The sequence below is a fragment of the Branchiostoma belcheri genome, unplaced genomic scaffold (genome assembly GCF_001625305.1).
Source record: "Branchiostoma belcheri isolate BF01 breed outbred unplaced genomic scaffold, Haploidv18h27 scaffold56, whole genome shotgun sequence".
NCBI classification, from domain to species: Eukaryota; Metazoa; Chordata; class Leptocardii; order Amphioxiformes; family Branchiostomatidae; genus Branchiostoma; species Branchiostoma belcheri.
Genome location: NW_017804198.1, coordinates 435,681 through 455,653, shown reverse-complemented (window position 1 = coordinate 455,653; position 19,973 = coordinate 435,681). Strand labels below are relative to the sequence as shown.

The window sequence follows — 19,973 nt, the reverse complement described above, 5'->3', positions numbered from 1 at the left end:
CAACCTTGCAATAAATTATTCAAACTGTGGCAGGTCTTAGGTATTAACTGCTCATTTCCAGTCCATCGCAACACAATACGAATAGGCTGTATGTATTGTACACAAAAGGTAGTTAACAATAGATTTTTCTATAGATTTTTCACACTCAGTGGACTTGATTCTGACACGCCAGAGTCGAACTGCGCCAAATTGTTCTTTTTTAGACCAATCTCGTTGTTGTTTTTTTTCCTCGCTGGAAAAATATATTTTATCTTCTTAGCGGTATTAAACCATCCCTGTTAACAACCTCTGCTTTCAACAGGATAACCTAGATAACACAACCGTGTTCCTCAGCCAGATGAATAATCTATATACGGTAATATCGGCCCTGCAAGGTAAAGCATAGGGGACTTTTTCAACTAGAATGTGCAGTTTTTTATTAGCAGTTTTAATGCAAAAAGGCAGCTTCAAAGATGGCAAGATGGTCTTGTGGTTACGATTCTTGACTCAGAATCTAAAGATTATCGGTTAGAATTCCTGGCAGATCCATTGTTGTGTCATTTGGAAAGGCACTTAACACATATTCCCCAACTCGACTCAGGTGTAAATCTACTAAACCTTAAGATGTTTAAGGAGAGATACATGCGAGCACAATAAAGATCCCATCACACTTGTCGGAAATAGTAGAGGTCCTTACCGGTGTGAGTAGTTCAAACCAGTTTAGTCCAGTCTTTCGCAGCTTGTACAAAACTGGCGTGCTGTACTAATTGTGGCTTATGCCGACGATATTTATCAATAATTCTTAGATTTTCTTAAATCTATCACTAGTAATAATTCTGGTGGGTCTGGCACTTAGCCATTCCATATAACAATGTCGAACTAATGGCAACACACTACTCCATATTTCTACTCGTGACCAATAGGCAGACGTTGCAGCCAGTATCCTAAGAAGAAAACATGTAACTTATGGACTAACCTTTGATCACCGACTAAATACACACAGGTACACGGCAGCAGTAGTATTACGCACAGCTCTTGTGCTAGAATGGCCGCTTTCTTTCTTCTCCTACAGGTTAACAGGGAAACGCCTATGCCATAAATTATTCAAATTGTGGCAGCTCTGAGATATTATGCCACTTCTCATGTTCCAGTCAACCATAGCACAATACGAAGTGGCAGTTTGTATTGTGCGTACCAGGCAGTTAACAATAGGGTGGGGCGAACATTGGATACAGGCGACCGATGGATTGTGACAGGCGGCTGACGTAAAGTCACCCTGCCCACCGAATCTGCTTGGAGACTAACAATAGGGCATCTTATCTCTATTCAGCTGTAATAGACTGTGTAACCGCGAGGTCTGTAACATCAGTCGCGCTTAAAATAGCAATCGCTACTATCGGGCGCAAAGGCCATGTCCCTATCCTATACCCAGACACCAGGGGAGGGGCCAGTATTAAATTCCGCCAGTCGAGAGCTGTCAGTGTACATGTGTACACCTACCAAGTCAACTAATCATTTTCACCGGGTCAACTAATTGTCCGCGAACAAAGGAATCTTGATCAAATTTTGTCAAAAACACGTCAATTTCTGGTTCTTCAATATCTGGTAAGTTCGTGTGCTAGGAGGATGACGTCACGATTCAAGATGGCGGCATAGTGCCAAAACTCCTGTACACATGTGGAGAAAGACTTACTAGGTGTTTTGGTCGACAACCAGCTAAAGTTCCATGAAAACTCAGCGGCAGCTGCTAAGAAGGCAAATCGGGTCCTAGGTTTGGTGAAGAGGTCCTTCTCAAACCTGGATGACAGCTCTGTCCCCATTCTCTACAAATGTATGGTCAGACCACATCTTGAGTACGCCAATGTGGTTTGGGGGCCCCACTTCAGTGGTGACCAGGCATTGATTGAGAGGGTACAACACAGGGCTACAAGACTGGTACCGTCCTTACAGGAGCTACCATACTGCAGAAGCTGCACTTATCTTCACTTAGATACAGGAGAGTGAGTGGGGACATGATACAGATGTACAAGATCATGACCAAAAGAGAGAGTGGAACCTGATGAGTTTTAGGTGGAGAAAACACGAGGGCACTCGTATAGGTTGAAGGTCCCACTGGCAAAGACCGCAGTAAGGAGACACTCCTCTGCCATAAGAGCAGTGCAGTTATGGAATTCCCTACCCTGTTCTGGGATTGACGCCGAGAGCGTCAACAGCTCCAAGTCAAGGCTGGATAAGCACTGGAGCGGGAGACTACACATAGAATGAGAGGAGGGTGTACACCAGTGGCCACAGTTGGTGGTCAAAGGTAGCCTGAGGTCGGTAGACTCCATTAGTGGACATTGTCATTTGTCTTAAAAAATTAAAAGGCCGATCTCTTCTCTTTCCAGCCGCTTCTGAAGCAGGGAAGAGACTAGGTTTAGTACAGACGAGGTGAATGAATACTGTTTTCGACACATAGTGAACCTTAAGCGTCGGTCACAACCCGCCGTACGTGCTTTTTTCCGTACGTTTTTTGGGAGGCTACGTCTGCTACGTTTTTTTTTTCTGAAAACGTAGGGTGACCGGCCGAGGGAGTACGTCACTCGCGCAAGGTGTAAGTACGCGGTCTGTTGAGCAAGTGGTAACTGAGTTGTACGTGCTTACAACCTATATGATCTCTGTACGATTGCCACGTTACCGCGCACAGGCCGTACCTACACGTGCGGCGTATGTACGGTTTTCTTACACACTCGCACGTTATCAGTGCGTGCAGGTGCGATGAACCATCTGATTCTTCTTCCCTCCTCCTGTCATCTTCCTCACTAGCCGCCCTGTCGTCTTCCGCGGCCCGTTTCTTTGGGTCTTGTCTGGTTGTACGAAACTTAAGATGCTTTCTTCTGTACCGTCTTGCGCATCTTGGAGACGGGTTACCAGTCCAATTTATAAGTGAATAAGATACATGAAATGTGGCTATCGAAAAAGGGCTAAAGCAGGGGGTTAATCGTTGTTGTGGTCCCCCCGAGATCCTCAGGTATAGGGCCTCGGAAGTATATATACCCGAGGTGTATATGGTGAGATAATCCCTGGTAGGGTGCGATAACCACCGAAGAAACCACCTGGTGAAACGAGGTGGTTTATTAGGTGGTTATCGCACACGCCCGAAAACACATATACAATAAAGGCAAAAGGACAGCCCAATAGCAAAACAAATACCGAGTTAAAAAAAATCCGTCCACCCAAACGCGAGAAACAGCTGCGAACCCCAAGAAGAACAAGACCAAAATGCTACCAAACTATGCAACTAGGTAAAATTCAAACAGTGATAGGAAACAGGTTGCTAATTGGATTACTGAAGACAATATCTCAACACGTGAACCCTTCAAATCCAAATCGGTATCGACATGTCTAAGGCCCTTTTCCCCACTATGATAAAGTTGTCTGGATCTAGCCGAATACATAGCTAACCGAATCGATCCCAACAGTGTTGCCTGAAATGGGTAGAAATTTGATGCAGCAAATACAGGAGGCCAATGCATATATTAGGCATGAAATCTAAGCCGCTACATTACGTAGATTGTGACCGAGTGTTCTCGTCAAAATAGCTGCCGGGTCAAAAAATGAAACTCCGCAGTCTCGCTGCCGGGTGCTAAGAATATGAAAGTCTACTGAAAGCGGCCTCACGTCTTTCAATCGCCCGTACAGGATAAAATGCCTCGCTGACTTTTGTTGCTGTGTACAGCTCGAGACAAAATTGCAATGTTACGGCACAACAGTCTCCTTATTCCAGGAAATCGAGAAATTTGAAAAAAAATATGTTTTCTCTACATGTTAATCGCAGCAGTGCTATGGCTCTGCATTGATCGGTTTGGCGCTGGCGTTGACCGTGGCCCATGACCTTCGGGCAGGCATAGGGCTCGCGCGCAGTGGTGCCGGTACCAGTCATTATCATGTATCCAGTGCACATCTAGTTTGAGACGAGCATGCGGAATGAATCGGAAGCTTTTCGGCGACATTGTGAACAAGCTACCCAACACCACACAGTCAAGTACGTATTTAGACTTCCCTCGTGAGACCTGAAATTGGCCAGAGCGCCGTGATACCCCCGTCACATTGCGCGTAAATCGATCGGCCGACTAGTTGGCGAGCTCTAAACGACATTTACGGCCGTAGTACGCCCGATGTTCCGTCGAGCATCGCGCGAATTGTCGGGATCGCCGGCGATTTTTAGGAGTCGGCCGAAGCTCGCTGACACGCGAAACGTGTTCTTAACATCAGCGACTAGTCGCCGGCGATTTTTGAGGTCGCAGAGCTCGTTTCCAGCTCGCGCGTAGCTCGCCCGTAGCTCGTCCCTGTGCGGCCGAGAGTCGACCGATATTCGGACGTACTTCCCACGAGTCTCGGCCGTATTTCGTCGTCTTTGAAAATCGGGCGACGGTCGCTGAATACGGTCGACCCTCGCGCGAGCTTCGCGAAATATTCGGGCGACCCTCTTCCGTACCTCGCCCGACTTGCGCAAAGTTTTTAAAATCGTGCGTGCTTCGAGCGAGCTTCGTGGCAGTGTCGGACGAAGGTTCTACAAGCCTCGGCCGAGCTCCTGTGAAGTTATTATTTATTCAGCACCTGTGACATTTCTTTGAGATTGACAGTATACTGTGTAAAGTTTGCAGGAGCAACGTCCCACTGATTGTTTACGTTATGTTTACGAGAAAGTATAAAAATAGACAAAATCATCCTTCGTCCTTTTGTTACATCAACATTCGTTAATGAACAAAAGCACTTTAAAAAGATGACGAGGTTATAACTATATAAGGCCAAATGCCTAGATTTTGACCTCAACTGATTGAACGCACATGAAATCCTGCTGGAGGGCAGCCACCAGCTGCACCTGCTGGAGGACAGCCACCAGCTGCACCTGCAGGAGGACAGCCACCAGCTGCACCTGCAGGAGGGCAGCCACCAGCTGCACCTGCTGGAGGACAGCCACCAGCTGCACCTGCAGGAGGACAGCCACCAGCTGCACCTGCTGGAGGACAGCCACCAGCTGCAGGGGGACAGCCACCAGCTGCAGGGGGACAGCAAACTGGACAGGCAACTCCTGAATCAAATCACCGCAGCATTCAAGAGCCACCCCAAAACCACTCTGAGACAGGAGTAGGACTTGAAGTTGAAGGAGAACCAGGTTAGCATGCATTGTAGTGACTGTCCTATTTAATTAACAACCAGATATTTCCGCCAGTATTTCTTAGCCAGGTTCTTTCTTTTGTGTGAAAGATAAAGAGGTTAACAAAAACAATCATTTTCAAAATTATTGAAAAATATTCAAAAGTTTTCATACTTTGTGTCTAGATAAATGTAGCTTGTGAGTCTTTGCATGATTTTGTTTTTATTGCCTCTTATTGATGACCATCAGAAAGTGTGGTATTTGGAATTGGTGTTACTGTAACTGTTGTAATTACATTTTTTCTTCTTTTTTTTTAATTGTAATTACACTTCTTCTGTTGTGAAGGCAAAGAGCCCACGAGAAGTGGACCTTCTTCGTTTGACATTACTTGTGAATCTGTGCAACCAAGCAGTGAGTCTTATTTTCCTGACCTGTACATACATTATTATTTAAAAAATTGACTTGGTACACATGTAGTCTTTATCACAGTATGTATTATGATGTTAGCAATTTAGCGGTTTACTGAATGTGACTGTAACTGTAGCAGTGCACACTGTGATTTATATGTAATTGATTGTGATGTAATGTAACGTCATTGTGATTTTTTTTCTCTGTGATATACTGTATTTTTAAATGTACCTTGGTTTGAGTTCCCAGGAATAACTGAAAAGCAGATCGGTAGATCTGAGTTATATCCTGGTTAAATAAATAAACTTGAAACTTGATCCTTTACTCTTGTCCTTTAGGAGGTGCGTGCCGGCCCTTATTTCAGATGATTGTATAATAAATTAACGTTTACACTTGTTCATTCTGGAATGAGGTTGACATCTTTTTCCTTAGGGTGCCTTCATGTGATAGATATTACTTACTAGTTGAAGTTTATATTGCATGGGTCTTTTTACCTCTGTCTACTTTGTTGACATTGAATGACTAATAATCTTGTTTACCGGAAGATTCGTACTATTTTAGACACAAGTATACAGACAAAGTTTTAGAACAATACATATTATTAGCTTTGTTCAGGTACACGTGTATAAAAAGATTTTGATATAAAATGATAATCATTATGTCTTGTTGTACGTTTTGGTTGAATGGTGTAGAAATCGTGCGAGCATCGATAGATCGTCGACCGTAACTCGGGAGACGTACGCCCGTGTGTCGAGCGAGCTTCGCCCGACTCCTGTCTGGTTAAAAATGTGGTTGTTGTGTTAACCAGACGGTAGTGTACATTTGTGGCTCTTGTGGTAGTATTTGAGTCGGATCTTTCACAGAATTCCTGTTTCTATTTCTATTTCATTCTGCCAGTCCGCTCCATTACTTTGGTAAAAAATATTACGACAGGTCAAACATAAAAATTGTCCAAACTATTCATTTTTAGGTGGATACACTGGCATTGCTTCATCTGCTTGCCATGTCATAGGGACTTCATTATCATAGATGTATTCCCATGTAATCGCCCGAGCCTCGCACAATGTGACCGCGACGACTTTCAAGCCAAAAATACGCGCGATCGTCGGTCGATCTCAAAATCGGCCGATCTTTCGGCGATTGACAAATACGGCCGAAGCTCGTTGACAATGTGACGGGGGTATGAGAGCGCCGGAATCTCTACGGCGCCCCCTCTGCACTCTCTGCGCCACCAAAACCCAAATGTCAACAACTTTTATGGACAACCAAAGATTTTGTAGATCATTCAACGAATTAAGGAAACAAAGAACGAATTTTTGTACGTTTTCTGTATTTTGCGGAAATATGTAACGAATTTTGTCAGGTTCTGTGCGTTTGATTGTTACACGTTTTTAAAGTCATTTTTGTACATCCTGCATTATATTCAAACTATAAAATCAAGGGTTCCCATTCCACTAGGACTGCGCTCTCTCTGCGAACTGACATTTGTCGGAGCGTGGAGAGAGCGCCATGAGAGCGCCGAGGTCGCCATGTTTTTAGTAAATTAATCACTTTGCAAAAGGGGGTGATTTCCGGACATATTCGAAGTTTAAATATTCCTGAACATGTCGCATATTGGGACTGTGTCCGGAAAAGTGGTTCGATACTTAACGTATCCAGAAATATCCTGAGTCAGGAATTGTTTTGTTGCGTATCCGGACATACATGTATACGACTTTCATATTTTCACAGATACGTGTCATTGGCGTTTCTTGCTTCCAAATACATGATACGTTTCACATTTGGGGCATATCCAAGGTTAATATATTGCAGGAATGAATTTTGAACAAAATATCCTGAGTCATGAATTGTTTTGTTGCATATCCTGACATATACAACTTTCATATGTTTACAGATACGTGTCAGTTAATGGTTTGGCGTTTGTGCGCTCTCATGTCGCTCTCTCCACGCTCTCCCCGCTCATTGTTGCATCTCCCCTTGGCGCTCTCACATTGTAACACGATTACTGCAGGCTGATCCTGGATCCTATAATGTAAATAATAATATGTAATTCTTCCCTATCAATTTTGTAAGTTTTGCCTGGAGTACTTTACACATTGTAACCTTATTTATTCTATTCTGTTATTATTAAGCTTTGCATGTCTGTTTCTGCATTTGCTTTTGTATTTTTGTAATGTTAAATGGCGACATGAACATAAGCTCCGGCTTGAATGTGTCGCCATCCTGTCCACTTTGTTCCTAAATGTTTTAATAAAGAAAAAAAATAATAACATGCCTGTATAAGGCACTAACATGTTAACGAGTAAATGGATATTTGATTAAAGATTTCTGGACTTACGTTAATTTTTTTCATTGTTAAATGATAAAGATACTGATAAAGATTTCCTCCAATTTACCCGTACAGCTTTTCAAATGAGGGAGAAGGTTAAGGGGGGGGGGGGGGTCCCCAACTGCAAAGCCTCTGTCACACCAATGAGTTAGGCTACCACGGGCCGCGATGGAAAAAAAAGAAAATTTATTCAGACAACAGATTGCGGCCTCCTTGTAGCCGTATATCGAGTGATTGAATTATCAGACTAAAATAAAATAAATATCACAAAATCTTATCTCATAGATAAATAAACATACAATCACGTCTGTACACGCATGCATGTACTTATAAGAGACTTATGAATACGATTGACATCTGCTTCGCAACTGCTACATATAACATACCAAAGGTGGGTGGAATGGAACCTTCTCTCGGCGGCTGGTTGTAGGATGGCCGGCTTATAAAATAACGCGTTAAAATCTTCAAAACACTGTATCAAAATTTCTACCCGCCCCAGAGCCTGCATAGGAGGCTAATGTCGGCCCCGTCGCGGTTAAGTGACGGGTGATGGGCCCTGTTGTAAATAGCCTTCTTCACCCCTCTCAGGAAATAGTCTTGTTCAGTGTCCAAACTTCTTACAGTGTCAAGTGAAACAAAATGTCCAGGTGACTCTGTGTGGATGTGTTGTGACACTTCTGAGGTGACTTTCCTGAGAGGGAGAAGTTGGGAAGAGAATTTAACATTACGGCATAAAATTTCACTATATTAACGTATTGATATTACTTGGAAAGTTTACAATTTGTAAGTACAAGTATAGTACATACAATGGAAATATTACGATATTATTTGAAAATAATTGTTTTTGAGAGGTTTAATGTAAACATTGCTAACCACATGTAAATATGTATAGTTTGTATATTTCATTCGTCAATAAAAATGTCTTGAGTTAAAAAAACACAAACAAACATTGCAACTCTCTTTCTGTTGTGTCATTTTAATTGTGAGCTGTAAGATTAAGAAGAAGGTTGTTCCTTCTCATACGTAGATTGTGCAGATGTTCAGTAGAGGTTATCCTTTGCATTATCAAATGATTTGTTAACATTTAAAATCTACAGGTTATAATATTTTTAGGATTTCTCATGGTTGAGACGCACTTTCCATGTTTATTTAACATAATCATGTGTCTAGACACAATGAATGTATTATACGGGACTTATGCATGCGATTGACCAGCCTTTAATGGTTCATACATGTCATGTTGCAGACTGGAATCATTTTCGACGGGAAACCTTCCGAAACATTAGGGCATTGTAGAACGTTGTGTCGACTTGACTAAACTATAGCAGTAAAGTGACTAATAAAAGGTTTCTTCTAGGTATAAACCGTTTTCTAAAGTATTTGTATTCTTAAGGAACCAATCTGCCGCGATGTCTGTAGTAGCAGGACCGTCTAATGGTGAAGACACTCACGCCCCAGACGATAGCGTGGAAGAAACGGAGAATTCTCACTGCTCCACACAGACAGATGAATATGGGGACGGCTTCATCGAGCCATATCTCACCGCTTACCACCTGGGGAATCTGGATGCAGAACATCCAGGGGAGATCGCGTCGTCTCAACAGGAGCCTGGCTTTCATAATGCTTCTCTCTTGAAAGGTGAAATTTGTATTATTTCCAAATTAATGTAAAATAAACACAAGGTTTGATGCAAGGTTTGATTTTGAGGTGGTAAAATTATTTATATGATTTCAGCATACAGGCATATATAGTAGTAAAAGGACGTACTTGGTGCTAAAACGGTTATATTCGCCTTTGGACCTACATGAAAATACATTGGGTTATGAATTATGATATGTGTATTTATTTTTGTGGGCTCCATTGAAAATTAGCCTGGTTTAGGCTTAGTCCCTAACCAAGAGATGAAGAAATAAATAAATGATACAATTATATATATTTACAGTTTATATGACGTAGAGAGCGTTAATATTTCATAGATACGCCGACTAGGTCCAGTTACGACGAAGACGACATTTTACAAGACAATGAGTCAACTCATACCAGGGTGGATCGCAATGATTCGGAAGACCCAACAGACCACTACTATACGTGCATTGGTGACCACGACTATACCTACATCGACAACACATCATCAGTAGTGGGTACAGAAGGCTCCGTCGCGTCACGTAGTCGCTATTCATCTCAAGAAACCGAGACAGCGGCAAACACCTCACAACAAGAAGAGCAGAGAGGTAAACCATACTTAACTTTATATTTATGTACTTAACTTAGCCTTAAAAGAAATCTCAAGAATCACATACTTCTTTTCCCCACCCCCATTTGACATTTTTATTCAGATCAAGGACATTATACAGTCCTTGTTAAGATTAAGTCCCATTGACTCATTGTATTCTCATAATTTTATAGGTTACATTTTAACTACTATTATAAGTTTGCGTCTTCGTTATAAGTAAGAATCAGCTTTTATCCATCATATATCATATTGCGTTAGTTGATAATTAAATGCGTTGTTAACATCATTTGTACTTTTTTTTTATCAATTTCTGTTATTATGTGTAATGTATCATACAATTTATATATTTGGGGGAATATCGTGGACAGGTCATAACGGCTTTTTATCCCCTCCCCGCATATCTCTATTATTATGTTATGTTATGTTCATTTTATTACCTTGATCACATGCGAATAAACAAACAAGCAAACAACTAGAGTTCCAAAATCTCCTACCTTCGACAAATTCATCTTCAGACGGCACTTCTAGCACCTCCTCATACATTATACAAAAAAGGCACTGATTTGCATGATTTATGACTGATGATGTTCAATTTTACCAAACTTTCAAGTATTAAAAGTGTGGATTCCTCGCCATTCAGCACTATGGTATTATGTAATTTGTATATTTCATAGATACGCCGAGATGGTCCAGCTACGACGAAAGCTACTATACTTACATTGGTGACCACGACTATACCTACATCGACAACACATCATCAGTAGTGGGTACAGAAGGCTCCGCCGCATCATGTAGTCGATATTCATCTCAAGAAACCGAGACGGCGGTAAACACCTCACAACAAGAAGAGCAGAGAGGTAAACCATACTCAACTAAAGTTCCACGATCTCATAACTTCAACAAATTCATCTTCAGACGGCACTTGTAGCACCTTCTCATACATTATACAAATAAGACAGTGATTTACATTATTTATGACTGATGATGTTCAATTTTTACCAACCTTTCAAGTATCAAAAAAAGTGTGGAATACTCGCCTTTCAGCACTATGGTATTATGATATCTCATAAATAATGCAAATGAGGTAATGTTTTGCATTATTGACATCCTACGATGTTCCTCTCTTCCTTGGTTCACAAGATTCAATGTCCTGCATGTGTACGTCATAACTACTTGTTTATTACTCCGTGAAGGAGGTCAGGACCTCCGGACGGAGTGTTGTGATCGGCTGATTTTTCATGTTCGCAGTCAAAACACTGGGTTCTCTTTGTGTAATCGGCACGCAATTTTATACGCCGTCTGCGGGCATGCCCGTGTTGATGCACGAATGTGTATATTGCAGACGCACCCCTACAATTACGAGGCGAATCGGAATGGTCCAGAAAAACGCGTTGTTTGGAATAGCAGTGGGGGGGTGGAACTTCATGCAGATGCGGGGTGGATTTGATAAGTGGTTCCAGATGTTTTTGCCCATGCTTAAGAGATGCCAAGTTTTTTGGAAGATGTTCGCAGCCAAAACGCATTCTTCCGTACGTCGCATTTCTGTGTAATTTCGCATTTGGTGTGGCATTATGTCCGGGATGATGCACGTCTTTTTATTTTTACCGTAGCTGTTTTGATATTGAAGTAAATGCATATTTTAGAAACATCCCTACTTTTACAATCCTGTGGAATAGGCCGTAGGTTTAGGCAGTTGTCTGGTAGCAGAGGTACTGTAAGCAGGCCGTTTAGCAGGCTGTTATCTGGCCGGCGGTAGTAACACTCGCGGTGCTTACCGCAACTGTTGCTGGAATTTGGCCTGTTCCAGGCGCGCTTAATTAGGTACAGGCACGGTAAGACGGTGGGGCTGTCTTTGTTACTAGACACGACCATGATAGTCCGATCTTTATGTGAATGCAATGATTGTGTGTGTGTAATTAAAATTAACTTCGAACTTGAAGCACAGTATCTTTACACGCCCTGGGAGCAGTAATGGATTTAGCTCTTTGTATGTTTTATGCTTGTGACGCGCCCTCATTGTATTAACCGTTGCCTAATTATAATGTCTGCACAGTAGGTCTGGCGTTGACGCTTGGGATTTTGTTGAAATATATAACTTCACGGAGGATTGTCACCTATGGCTTCTTGTTAAGTATTAAACTTAGACGCAAATAATTTATATTACGTTGACAGCGTATATATATATATTATTTACATATTCATTTATTTATTTATTCTTTAGGAAACGTTAGGGTCTGCCTATTTCGACATTTGAACACTGTGGCAACCGCCATCTTTCTTGCCGCCTTGATAGTCGTTGGACTGTTACTGGTGATGGGGGTGATAACTCCTGAAGTGACGGTAAGTCTGCCGATTTACCATTCAACTTTCGATATGATACAGGCTGTAAACCTAGTAAGAAGCACATTTTATTGATAGACTGATTAAAAGTCAGAACATTGTTTTGAATATTATCCATCAACATTACATATTTATAGCGCCCCATGATTACATTTCACCCATACTATACATTTCACCCATACTATAGTTTGGGTGAAATGTATTATTTTCCCTGTTCTTCTTCTTCTCCTCCTCTTCCTGCCATTTCGTTCAATGGATACAATTTCTTCATTTTTGGACCTAAAATTTGGTATGTAGGTAAAGTGGTCAAATACCTTCTTGCGTTTATTTTCCTTTTTTTTATATAGCCTTTTAAAATGGTTTTATCAGGGGTTTTATCATATATACATGTATGACCATATTTGGAATAAGTGGCATGTATGACCATATTTGGCACACGACCTACTTTCTCATCAGGTGGGAATAGTTTCGTCTTGCTAATTGGCTGCTGGCATAATGTGATCAAAATTATGATAATCAAACAGATACAGGGTTCCATGGAAAGATAATCTCCAAGAAAATACAGGGTGGTATGGATTGCATGGTGAATGGGAAAATTTGGAATGGGTTGGCAAATGGGTGAAATATGCTGTATTTGCTCTTGAGTAAATGCTGGCCTTTCTAATTGTACTCATAATTTCTTGCAATTGGTGTTCAATGCACCGAGTTCAATCATCTAGTAGAGTCTTGTGGTACACCCTGTATGGGATTAGTGGATGGTCGTTTCAGGTTACTTGATCATTCTGCAATATTTTTAGGTTTGTACACTTCATAAGGACCTCAGTCATCTAAAAGCCCACAGCGGATAACACAGTGAGACATGAAAAATAGGTATAACTGCAGATACTTACCTGAAAATTCTGGAACCGCATACCTTTGTGAAAACAATTGACAGTCTATGTATACGAAACTCAGGAGAAAATTGACAATTGGTATGACAAGTTTTGTGACATTATCTATGATGAAATAAAGCCAGTGTATCGGGTAAGCCATAGGCCCTCAATATCCTCATCATTTTTCCTCTATCGAAAGCTTTATAGAAGTCTACAAGTATAATGATTGTTTCCAGATTGTAATCCACGACTCGTTGAGCGCCCAGGGCGAAACCCGTTTTGGTTAGGTCTTAGTACCTTGTCTATTGCAGGTGGAATATGATTTAGAATCATCTTATTACCAACCAAAGTAGGGGTAGACCCAGAGTCACCTACTCAGACAACTTGGGATGCGACACTGACCTGCATGATACTAACGAATTGCGAAGGGCCATGAAGACAAAGTGTTATGGAGGAGACATTCTTGATTAGTTCTAGGTAAGCCAGGTGCTGAGGATGGTAGTAACAATGTACTTAAGTAGACATACATATTTAGCAGCAAAACATGTGTAATTTTGAATACGATTTGTTCCTAACAGCCACATATATCCATATACCCTGGGCCCGATACAACACTGATATGGGGAACTTCATTTGATGTTGAAACACCGGGGACAACAGTGGATGCAGACACCGCTGTTATGGACGTGAGTCATACCAAAACATTTTTGCTTACTTCTGATTAGGCCACAGCAAGTAATTTTATGGATGACATCATCAGCGCGCATTGATTTTCACCTGTTTTTGGAGGAAAAAAAACAAGAAATTTTGTTGCCCCCTGACAGTGGTCAACATGCCGAAAATGGGCAAAATGGCATGCCTTGATATGCATGCAGGAACATGGATGGCAGATAAACATGAAGAGAGGAGACAATACAATGCTCTGATGTATTGTTTTGACTTTTACTTTGATGCAGTGATGTATTTCCTTCCTTAAAAATCAAAACCATCTGTACAATGATGGAGTTAGAAGGCCAGGAGACTCCATGGTACAATGATTGAAAACTTTCATTTTTCAAAGTTGTTTCAGTGACAAATGGCTGTTGTAATAGTTGGAAGCAAAGTTAGCACAATATAGGTATCATTTCTTGTTTAACGGGGTTTATGATGTCAAAATTTGAAAATGTAGGAATCTTGTTTCTTCGGGCCCGCCTTGTTTTTTTCGCCTCTCGCATAGGATTTACAGTCTGCAGAGGATGTCATCCATAAAATTTACATGCTGTGGCTTTACATATATGCACGGCAGTTCATCTGAGTAAAAAAATATAATGGGATTTAAAATGTTTTCCAACTCAAGGAAAATTAACTCATCGGGATTTTTTTTACCAAATCGCTTGGTCTTCATCAGCATTCTGACCCGACTACTGTGACACCGGACTGGGGGAAGGGGGGCGGTCCCGACGTCCGGCGAAATTTGACCCAGTGTTGACATTACACGTGGGCTAATTAAGAATCACGTGTGTACAACACTCAGGTCAGACAAGACCGAGTCAGGTCAGAAAAGACCGAGTCAGGTCAGAAAAGACCGAGTCAGGTCAGAAAAGACCGAGTGCGTCAATCGCAAATTATGGTAAAATAGTTTCCTTGAGTTAGAGAACAGTTTAATTCTATGAATAGCAAAGTTCTTTGATCACAACGGTGAACCATTTATTTTTCACGAGCCGACGTTTCGATGACCGTCTGTCATCTTCATCAGGGCAAATCTAAATGGTTTACTGTGCAATGCCTATGTATGTCACAATTGCACTACATTCGAAAATGCATTGTTAACAGTAAAAACTACATTAATGCACTATGAACCAAGTAACAATGCACTGGGAACCGTGTAACACCTTTAGTGCACTATGCACCAAGTACATCTAGCGTCATTGCACAGTAAACCAGTCAAAATTGCCCTGATGAAGATGACAGGCGGTCATCGAAACGTCGGCTCGTGAAAAATAAATGGTTGTGATCAAAGAACTTTTCTATTCATTCGTTTACCAACCTGATGAAATTATTTACGTAGTTTAATTCTCATTAGACATTGTATAAATGCAAATAGAAGTTATAAGTGACAAGATTTGTACACTTTTTTTCCACAAAAGGAATTTCCCAACTCCGGGTCTGAGAATAGCATGTCAATAACCACGGAACAGGCCAAAACGTCTGAAGGTAAGATCATTATTTAATAATTCTTTTTGGAAAATCAATTGCTGTAACATTTTAAAACTAAACATACACGTAAATGCAAAAAATGTTCTGGATGTATATACTCATTCAGGGTAAAAGTATAGCAAATCTTGATTATAGGATGTCCAAGAATACAAGATACAATAACAAATTTATGCTGTAGGGGCAACAACATATACCATTATTTCTTATTTGGATAAATTCCTTAGCTTGTATAACATATCAAATTTATGTATCAAAGGCTTATTGGGTCATTCTGTCCTTTCTTTCTTTCTTTGTTCAACTACACCGTATCTTTCATTCGCAATATCTGATTATGATCTTAAATCCGTTGATTGAGGAATATTCTACTACTACTTCTACGTGACTGATGAACCTCTTCAACAAAAATGAAGTATACTTACAGTATAGCTGCTATGGCATGACAGAATCAGTAAGGAATGCAGAGAGCAACAGCCAATAGGCATGCAGGTTTCGAGATCGTTGGGTTGTTGTAATCTTCTTGCTGGTTGGGATATAGCATATTGGCAGCTGAACTGCATTCAATTGTTGTTAGTAGGTTTGTCACACTTTCTTGCAAATAATGTAGGGAGTAGCTATCCAGCTGTTGTATTCTTAATTATATATGACCACTTCATACAATAGTTATATCAATATAAAGCATTGTTTTCCCTTGTGTTTCTACTTCTTTCCCTGCCCAGCCGTAAAATGTGGTCATGCTATAGTTGCTCCAAAGCAACTTTCTAGTTGTCTTTTTAATGACTTTTTAACGGTACGGAGAGACAGAGGAAAGAAGACAGAAAAGCGCATGTGTGAAGCTTGGGTGCCAAAGAATTCATGCGAATTTTACAGAATTCATACGAATTTTACAGAATTCATACGAATTTAACGGAATTTATACGAATGTTACTGAATTCATACAAATTTTACGGAATACATACGATCCATTACGTGGAGACATACGATTCTTACTAATTTGGTGACTTGCGCCACGATCATGTGACATCGGCAGCAAATTCAAGATGGTGGACTATATAGCGAAGTTCTGGCTACATATTGTACCTTGGTTTTAAAGAAATTTATGAGCTTATACCGCCCTGCTAAACCCTAAACTGCACTTATGCGGGCTTCTTTCACGACATATTAGCCTGTACATAGTTTAGACCAAATAGCAGGGCAAGGCTGAGAATCGGTGGAACCGGTGGATCGCATGTTTCCGCGTAATGGATCGTATGTATTTCCGTAAAAGTCGTATGTTTCCTAGTAATGGATCGTATGAATTCCGTAAAATTCGTATGAATTCCGTAAGATTCGTATGAGTTCTTTGGCACCCCTGGAAGCTACCCATGACATGTTATTGTCCATATGCTCCCACCAACTCATTCCTGCTGTTTCTGTTTTGTCATGCGGAGTTCTTATCATACAATACTTTACTCCATAGATATAAGAAACAGACAGTCCACAAAATCCTTTGGTGTTGACGGGCATCCACGCACGGTCACTGTGTCTACAAGTGGGAATATAGCCGTGGCGTTTGCAGGGCATGGAATCGGCATCTATGACAGTGACGGTGTCATCCTCCTAGATTTCATGACAGTTGTGGAAAAAGGAAATGGAAGTATGACTCGTATTGACCCCCACGATGTTTCGTTTGGTACCATCACAAACGACGACGTTTGGATTGTAGGAAGTGATGGTGACATGTCCCACTACGTCGCATCGTATGACTGTTGTGGACGTTTTAAAAGTAGTTTTAACATTTCTTATACACAAATATATCGTAGACTTGCCCTGAACAAGATACAAACTCTTGTCAGTGTGACAGAGACGGTGAGACATCTCGGCGCGGTGAATGTTTTTAGTTTGAACGGGACGCTAGAGCGAAGTTTAGGGCGGCAGCAGGGCCTGATGTACCCAACAGGCATCGCATTTGACCACAATAGCTCCATTCTAGTAGTGGATTCCACCACTGCCTACGTTTACGTGTATCAAGACAGTGGGCGGTTCCTGTTTAAGTTTGGAGGAAAAGGAAGCAACAACGGCCAGTTGAGCCTCCCCCTTGGCATCTGTACGGACAGTTCTCGTCACATCATCGTGGCTGACTCCGGAAACAGGCGGATTGAGCTGTTCACAAGCCGCGGGGAATTTATCCGCTACATCGCTACTGATATTGACCCTCTGAGCATTGCCGATGGTCCAGGTGGTAAGTTAGCCCTGAACAAAGTGTATGAACAGAAAGTAACCATTCTGACAAACTATTAATTTATTGTATGATTATATATGATTTTATCCAAACTTTATTGTGTCATGCGAAAATTCTTTTCATTTATTACCTTCGACAAGAAGGCTATGTTTTTGGTTGTGGCATGAAATGTACGTCTGTATGTAATCAAGAAAATCCCAATAGCTGACAAAAAAGCTACCCGAATGTAGGACAGGCTCCGAGATGGGATGTTCAGCTGTCACCACGACTTTTGTTAATGCTAGCATCACAAATCCCAACCTAAGGCCCGGCCGGGCTGTTTCCATGGATAAAAAAAAAAAACATAATTCGAAAAAATAAAAAAAAGTTGAAAAACGTTTTGTATATAATTAATATGAATGCCCTGCTAAGTCCCGGTGCATATAAAGAAGTAACAACACACAAAATATGTTTGTATAGCTATTATAATTCAGACGGCTTTACAGCCAAAAGGCAAAGTACATCATACATACAAACTGCAAGTAAAAAAGAAACCAATGAAGCATTAACACCCCCCCCCCCAATTTTAACAATGGTACAAAATTTTCTAATTTCGAAAGTTTGTATTTATCTTAAACAACAAAAACATATTCATTCAACAAATTTAAATGCAACAGCATGCAGGGCTCTACACTCCAGATAATTCTTTGTACAATTCAACATCAGGTTGGAATTTTTTACTAACTTTACATTTTCACACTATAAGATACTGTACCTAATACCCGCTCCCAATTGGCTTTACATGTACATGTACAAATGGCAGTGAAAAAAAGGTGCAGTCCATATACTAGGTATCTAGGTCTGACTTGTTTGATTACTGCTCCATAAATAGAGATATGAGGGTGTTTGATCGAACAATGTAGACAAAAGAAATGGAGCCTTTGAAAATAAAAACCTAGCAATTGTCAACTTTTTCTTTCTCAGTCAATCTCCTTTGTGTTATGTCAATGCTTACGTACAATTCACAATGAAATATATAAAAAAAACCTCACAGTTACAATGTACATGACAATGTGAAGTTAGTAAGCACTAGCGGTCTCTCTCCATGTCTCTCTCTCTCCATCTGTACAACCACACTAACCTGTGCATCACATTTCAAATGAAATGTTGACAATTTTGTTACTACAATGTCATTATGATGCAGTAAACATATATCCACATTCCCCACTCTCTACACAGCCTCAATTGAACAACTGTACACAAAACAAAACTCATGTCTTACACATACCATACCCTTTACTATTAGTTGTGGCTCTTGTTTAATTCATTGAAATGGAAAATAGTAAATGTTTGTGGCTTATTATTTTCATACAGTTTACCTTTTTTAGAGTAAGTACTGGGCCAAACTGACTTATATTGACTATTTGTGCATCAAATTTTGTCTGCTTCCAAAACAAAGTTGAGTGCACTTTAAGGATAGATGTCAGATGAATGGAAGCTGGCATGATATAAAGCATGCTTGCACCACTAAGTCTCCCAAAGTCAAAGATGATGTGAAACAACAAAACTTATTTGATGAATTACTTGTTTGGTATACCATGTTCTGTCATTCGTTCATGGTTCCTGACCACTTAAATTCTAAAATAACCAAAACTTTTCTTCTATTCCCAAGCTAGCATCCATATACATTGTATTATAATCAAATCAGTGTGGCCTTAATTACAGAACCTGGTTCAGCATGTCTGTTGCCCATGTACCACTTCCATGTGGAAGAAAGCAACCGATGGAAGTGGATACAAACTGAAAATGGAAGGGCATCAGCAAAGACATCAAACAATCAACAACCAAATACCAGTAATTTTCTATAACTTTTCTTAAACAAAAACAGGCATAATGAAGTTTTTCAGCCTGCTTTCTATTGATTGAGTTTTAAAAATTGCAACACTGCGAAATTTGAGGATCTGTCAAATTGGAAGAAAGGGACCCTATACATGTAAAGCCCTTGTTACAGGTAACCAAATATGGCCTCTGGAACACTGCCAATTGTAAACTCTCCCCAACCATGGCTAGGCCACACCAATTTAATTTGTTGCTTCTCGGATTGCCTTGTCCATTTTTTTCTGATTTGCAAAAAAAAAGTTCTAAATTAAACTGCAAAATGCTCAAAGACATATGTTGGCCCCAATGGTTGAAGAAAGTCCTTTTCTTCCTACTTCTTAAAGTTTTTCAATGTAACAATGCAATTTTGTTTCATTGAAAGTTCAAAGTCTATATATATT

At 40.6% G+C, this 19,973-nt stretch overlaps 2 protein-coding genes across 2 annotated transcripts; both read left to right on the top strand.

Annotated features, from left to right (window-relative positions):
• Positions 1-3,945: 3,945 nt before the first annotated feature.
• On the top strand, positions 3,946-7,074 carry LOC109481470 (circumsporozoite protein-like). Its single transcript, XM_019784053.1, has 5 exons — positions 3,946-4,003; positions 4,826-5,137; positions 5,465-5,530; positions 5,866-5,868; positions 6,986-7,074. Exons 1-5 carry the CDS (start codon positions 3,946-3,948, stop codon positions 7,072-7,074), a joined length of 528 nt encoding a protein of 175 aa, XP_019639612.1.
• Positions 7,075-9,265: 2,191 nt separating this feature from the next.
• LOC109481469 lies at positions 9,266-17,774 on the top strand. The gene is made up of 5 exons (XM_019784052.1): positions 9,266-9,494; positions 9,833-10,087; positions 10,764-10,852; positions 15,428-15,494; positions 16,954-17,774. Exons 1-5 carry the CDS (start codon positions 9,266-9,268, stop codon positions 17,772-17,774), a joined length of 1,461 nt encoding a protein of 486 aa, XP_019639611.1.
• Positions 17,775-19,973: the final 2,199 nt, after the last annotated feature.

Coding starts and splice junctions, on each gene's coding strand:
- LOC109481470 (XM_019784053.1), top strand. CDS start 3,946: ATGAATCGGAAGCTTTTCGGCGACATTGTGAACAAGCTACCCAACACC. Junction 4,004..4,825: donor ACCCAACACCACACAGTCAA/GTACGTATTTAG, acceptor ATCCTGCTGGAG/GGCAGCCACCAGCTGCACCT. Junction 5,138..5,464: donor TGAAGTTGAAGGAGAACCAG/GTTAGCATGCAT, acceptor TCTGTTGTGAAG/GCAAAGAGCCCACGAGAAGT.
- LOC109481469 (XM_019784052.1), top strand. CDS start 9,266: ATGTCTGTAGTAGCAGGACCGTCTAATGGTGAAGACACTCACGCCCCA. Junction 10,088..10,763: donor ACAACAAGAAGAGCAGAGAG/GTAAACCATACT, acceptor TATATTTCATAG/ATACGCCGAGATGGTCCAGC. Junction 15,495..16,953: donor ACAGGCCAAAACGTCTGAAG/GTAAGATCATTA, acceptor TTTACTCCATAG/ATATAAGAAACAGACAGTCC.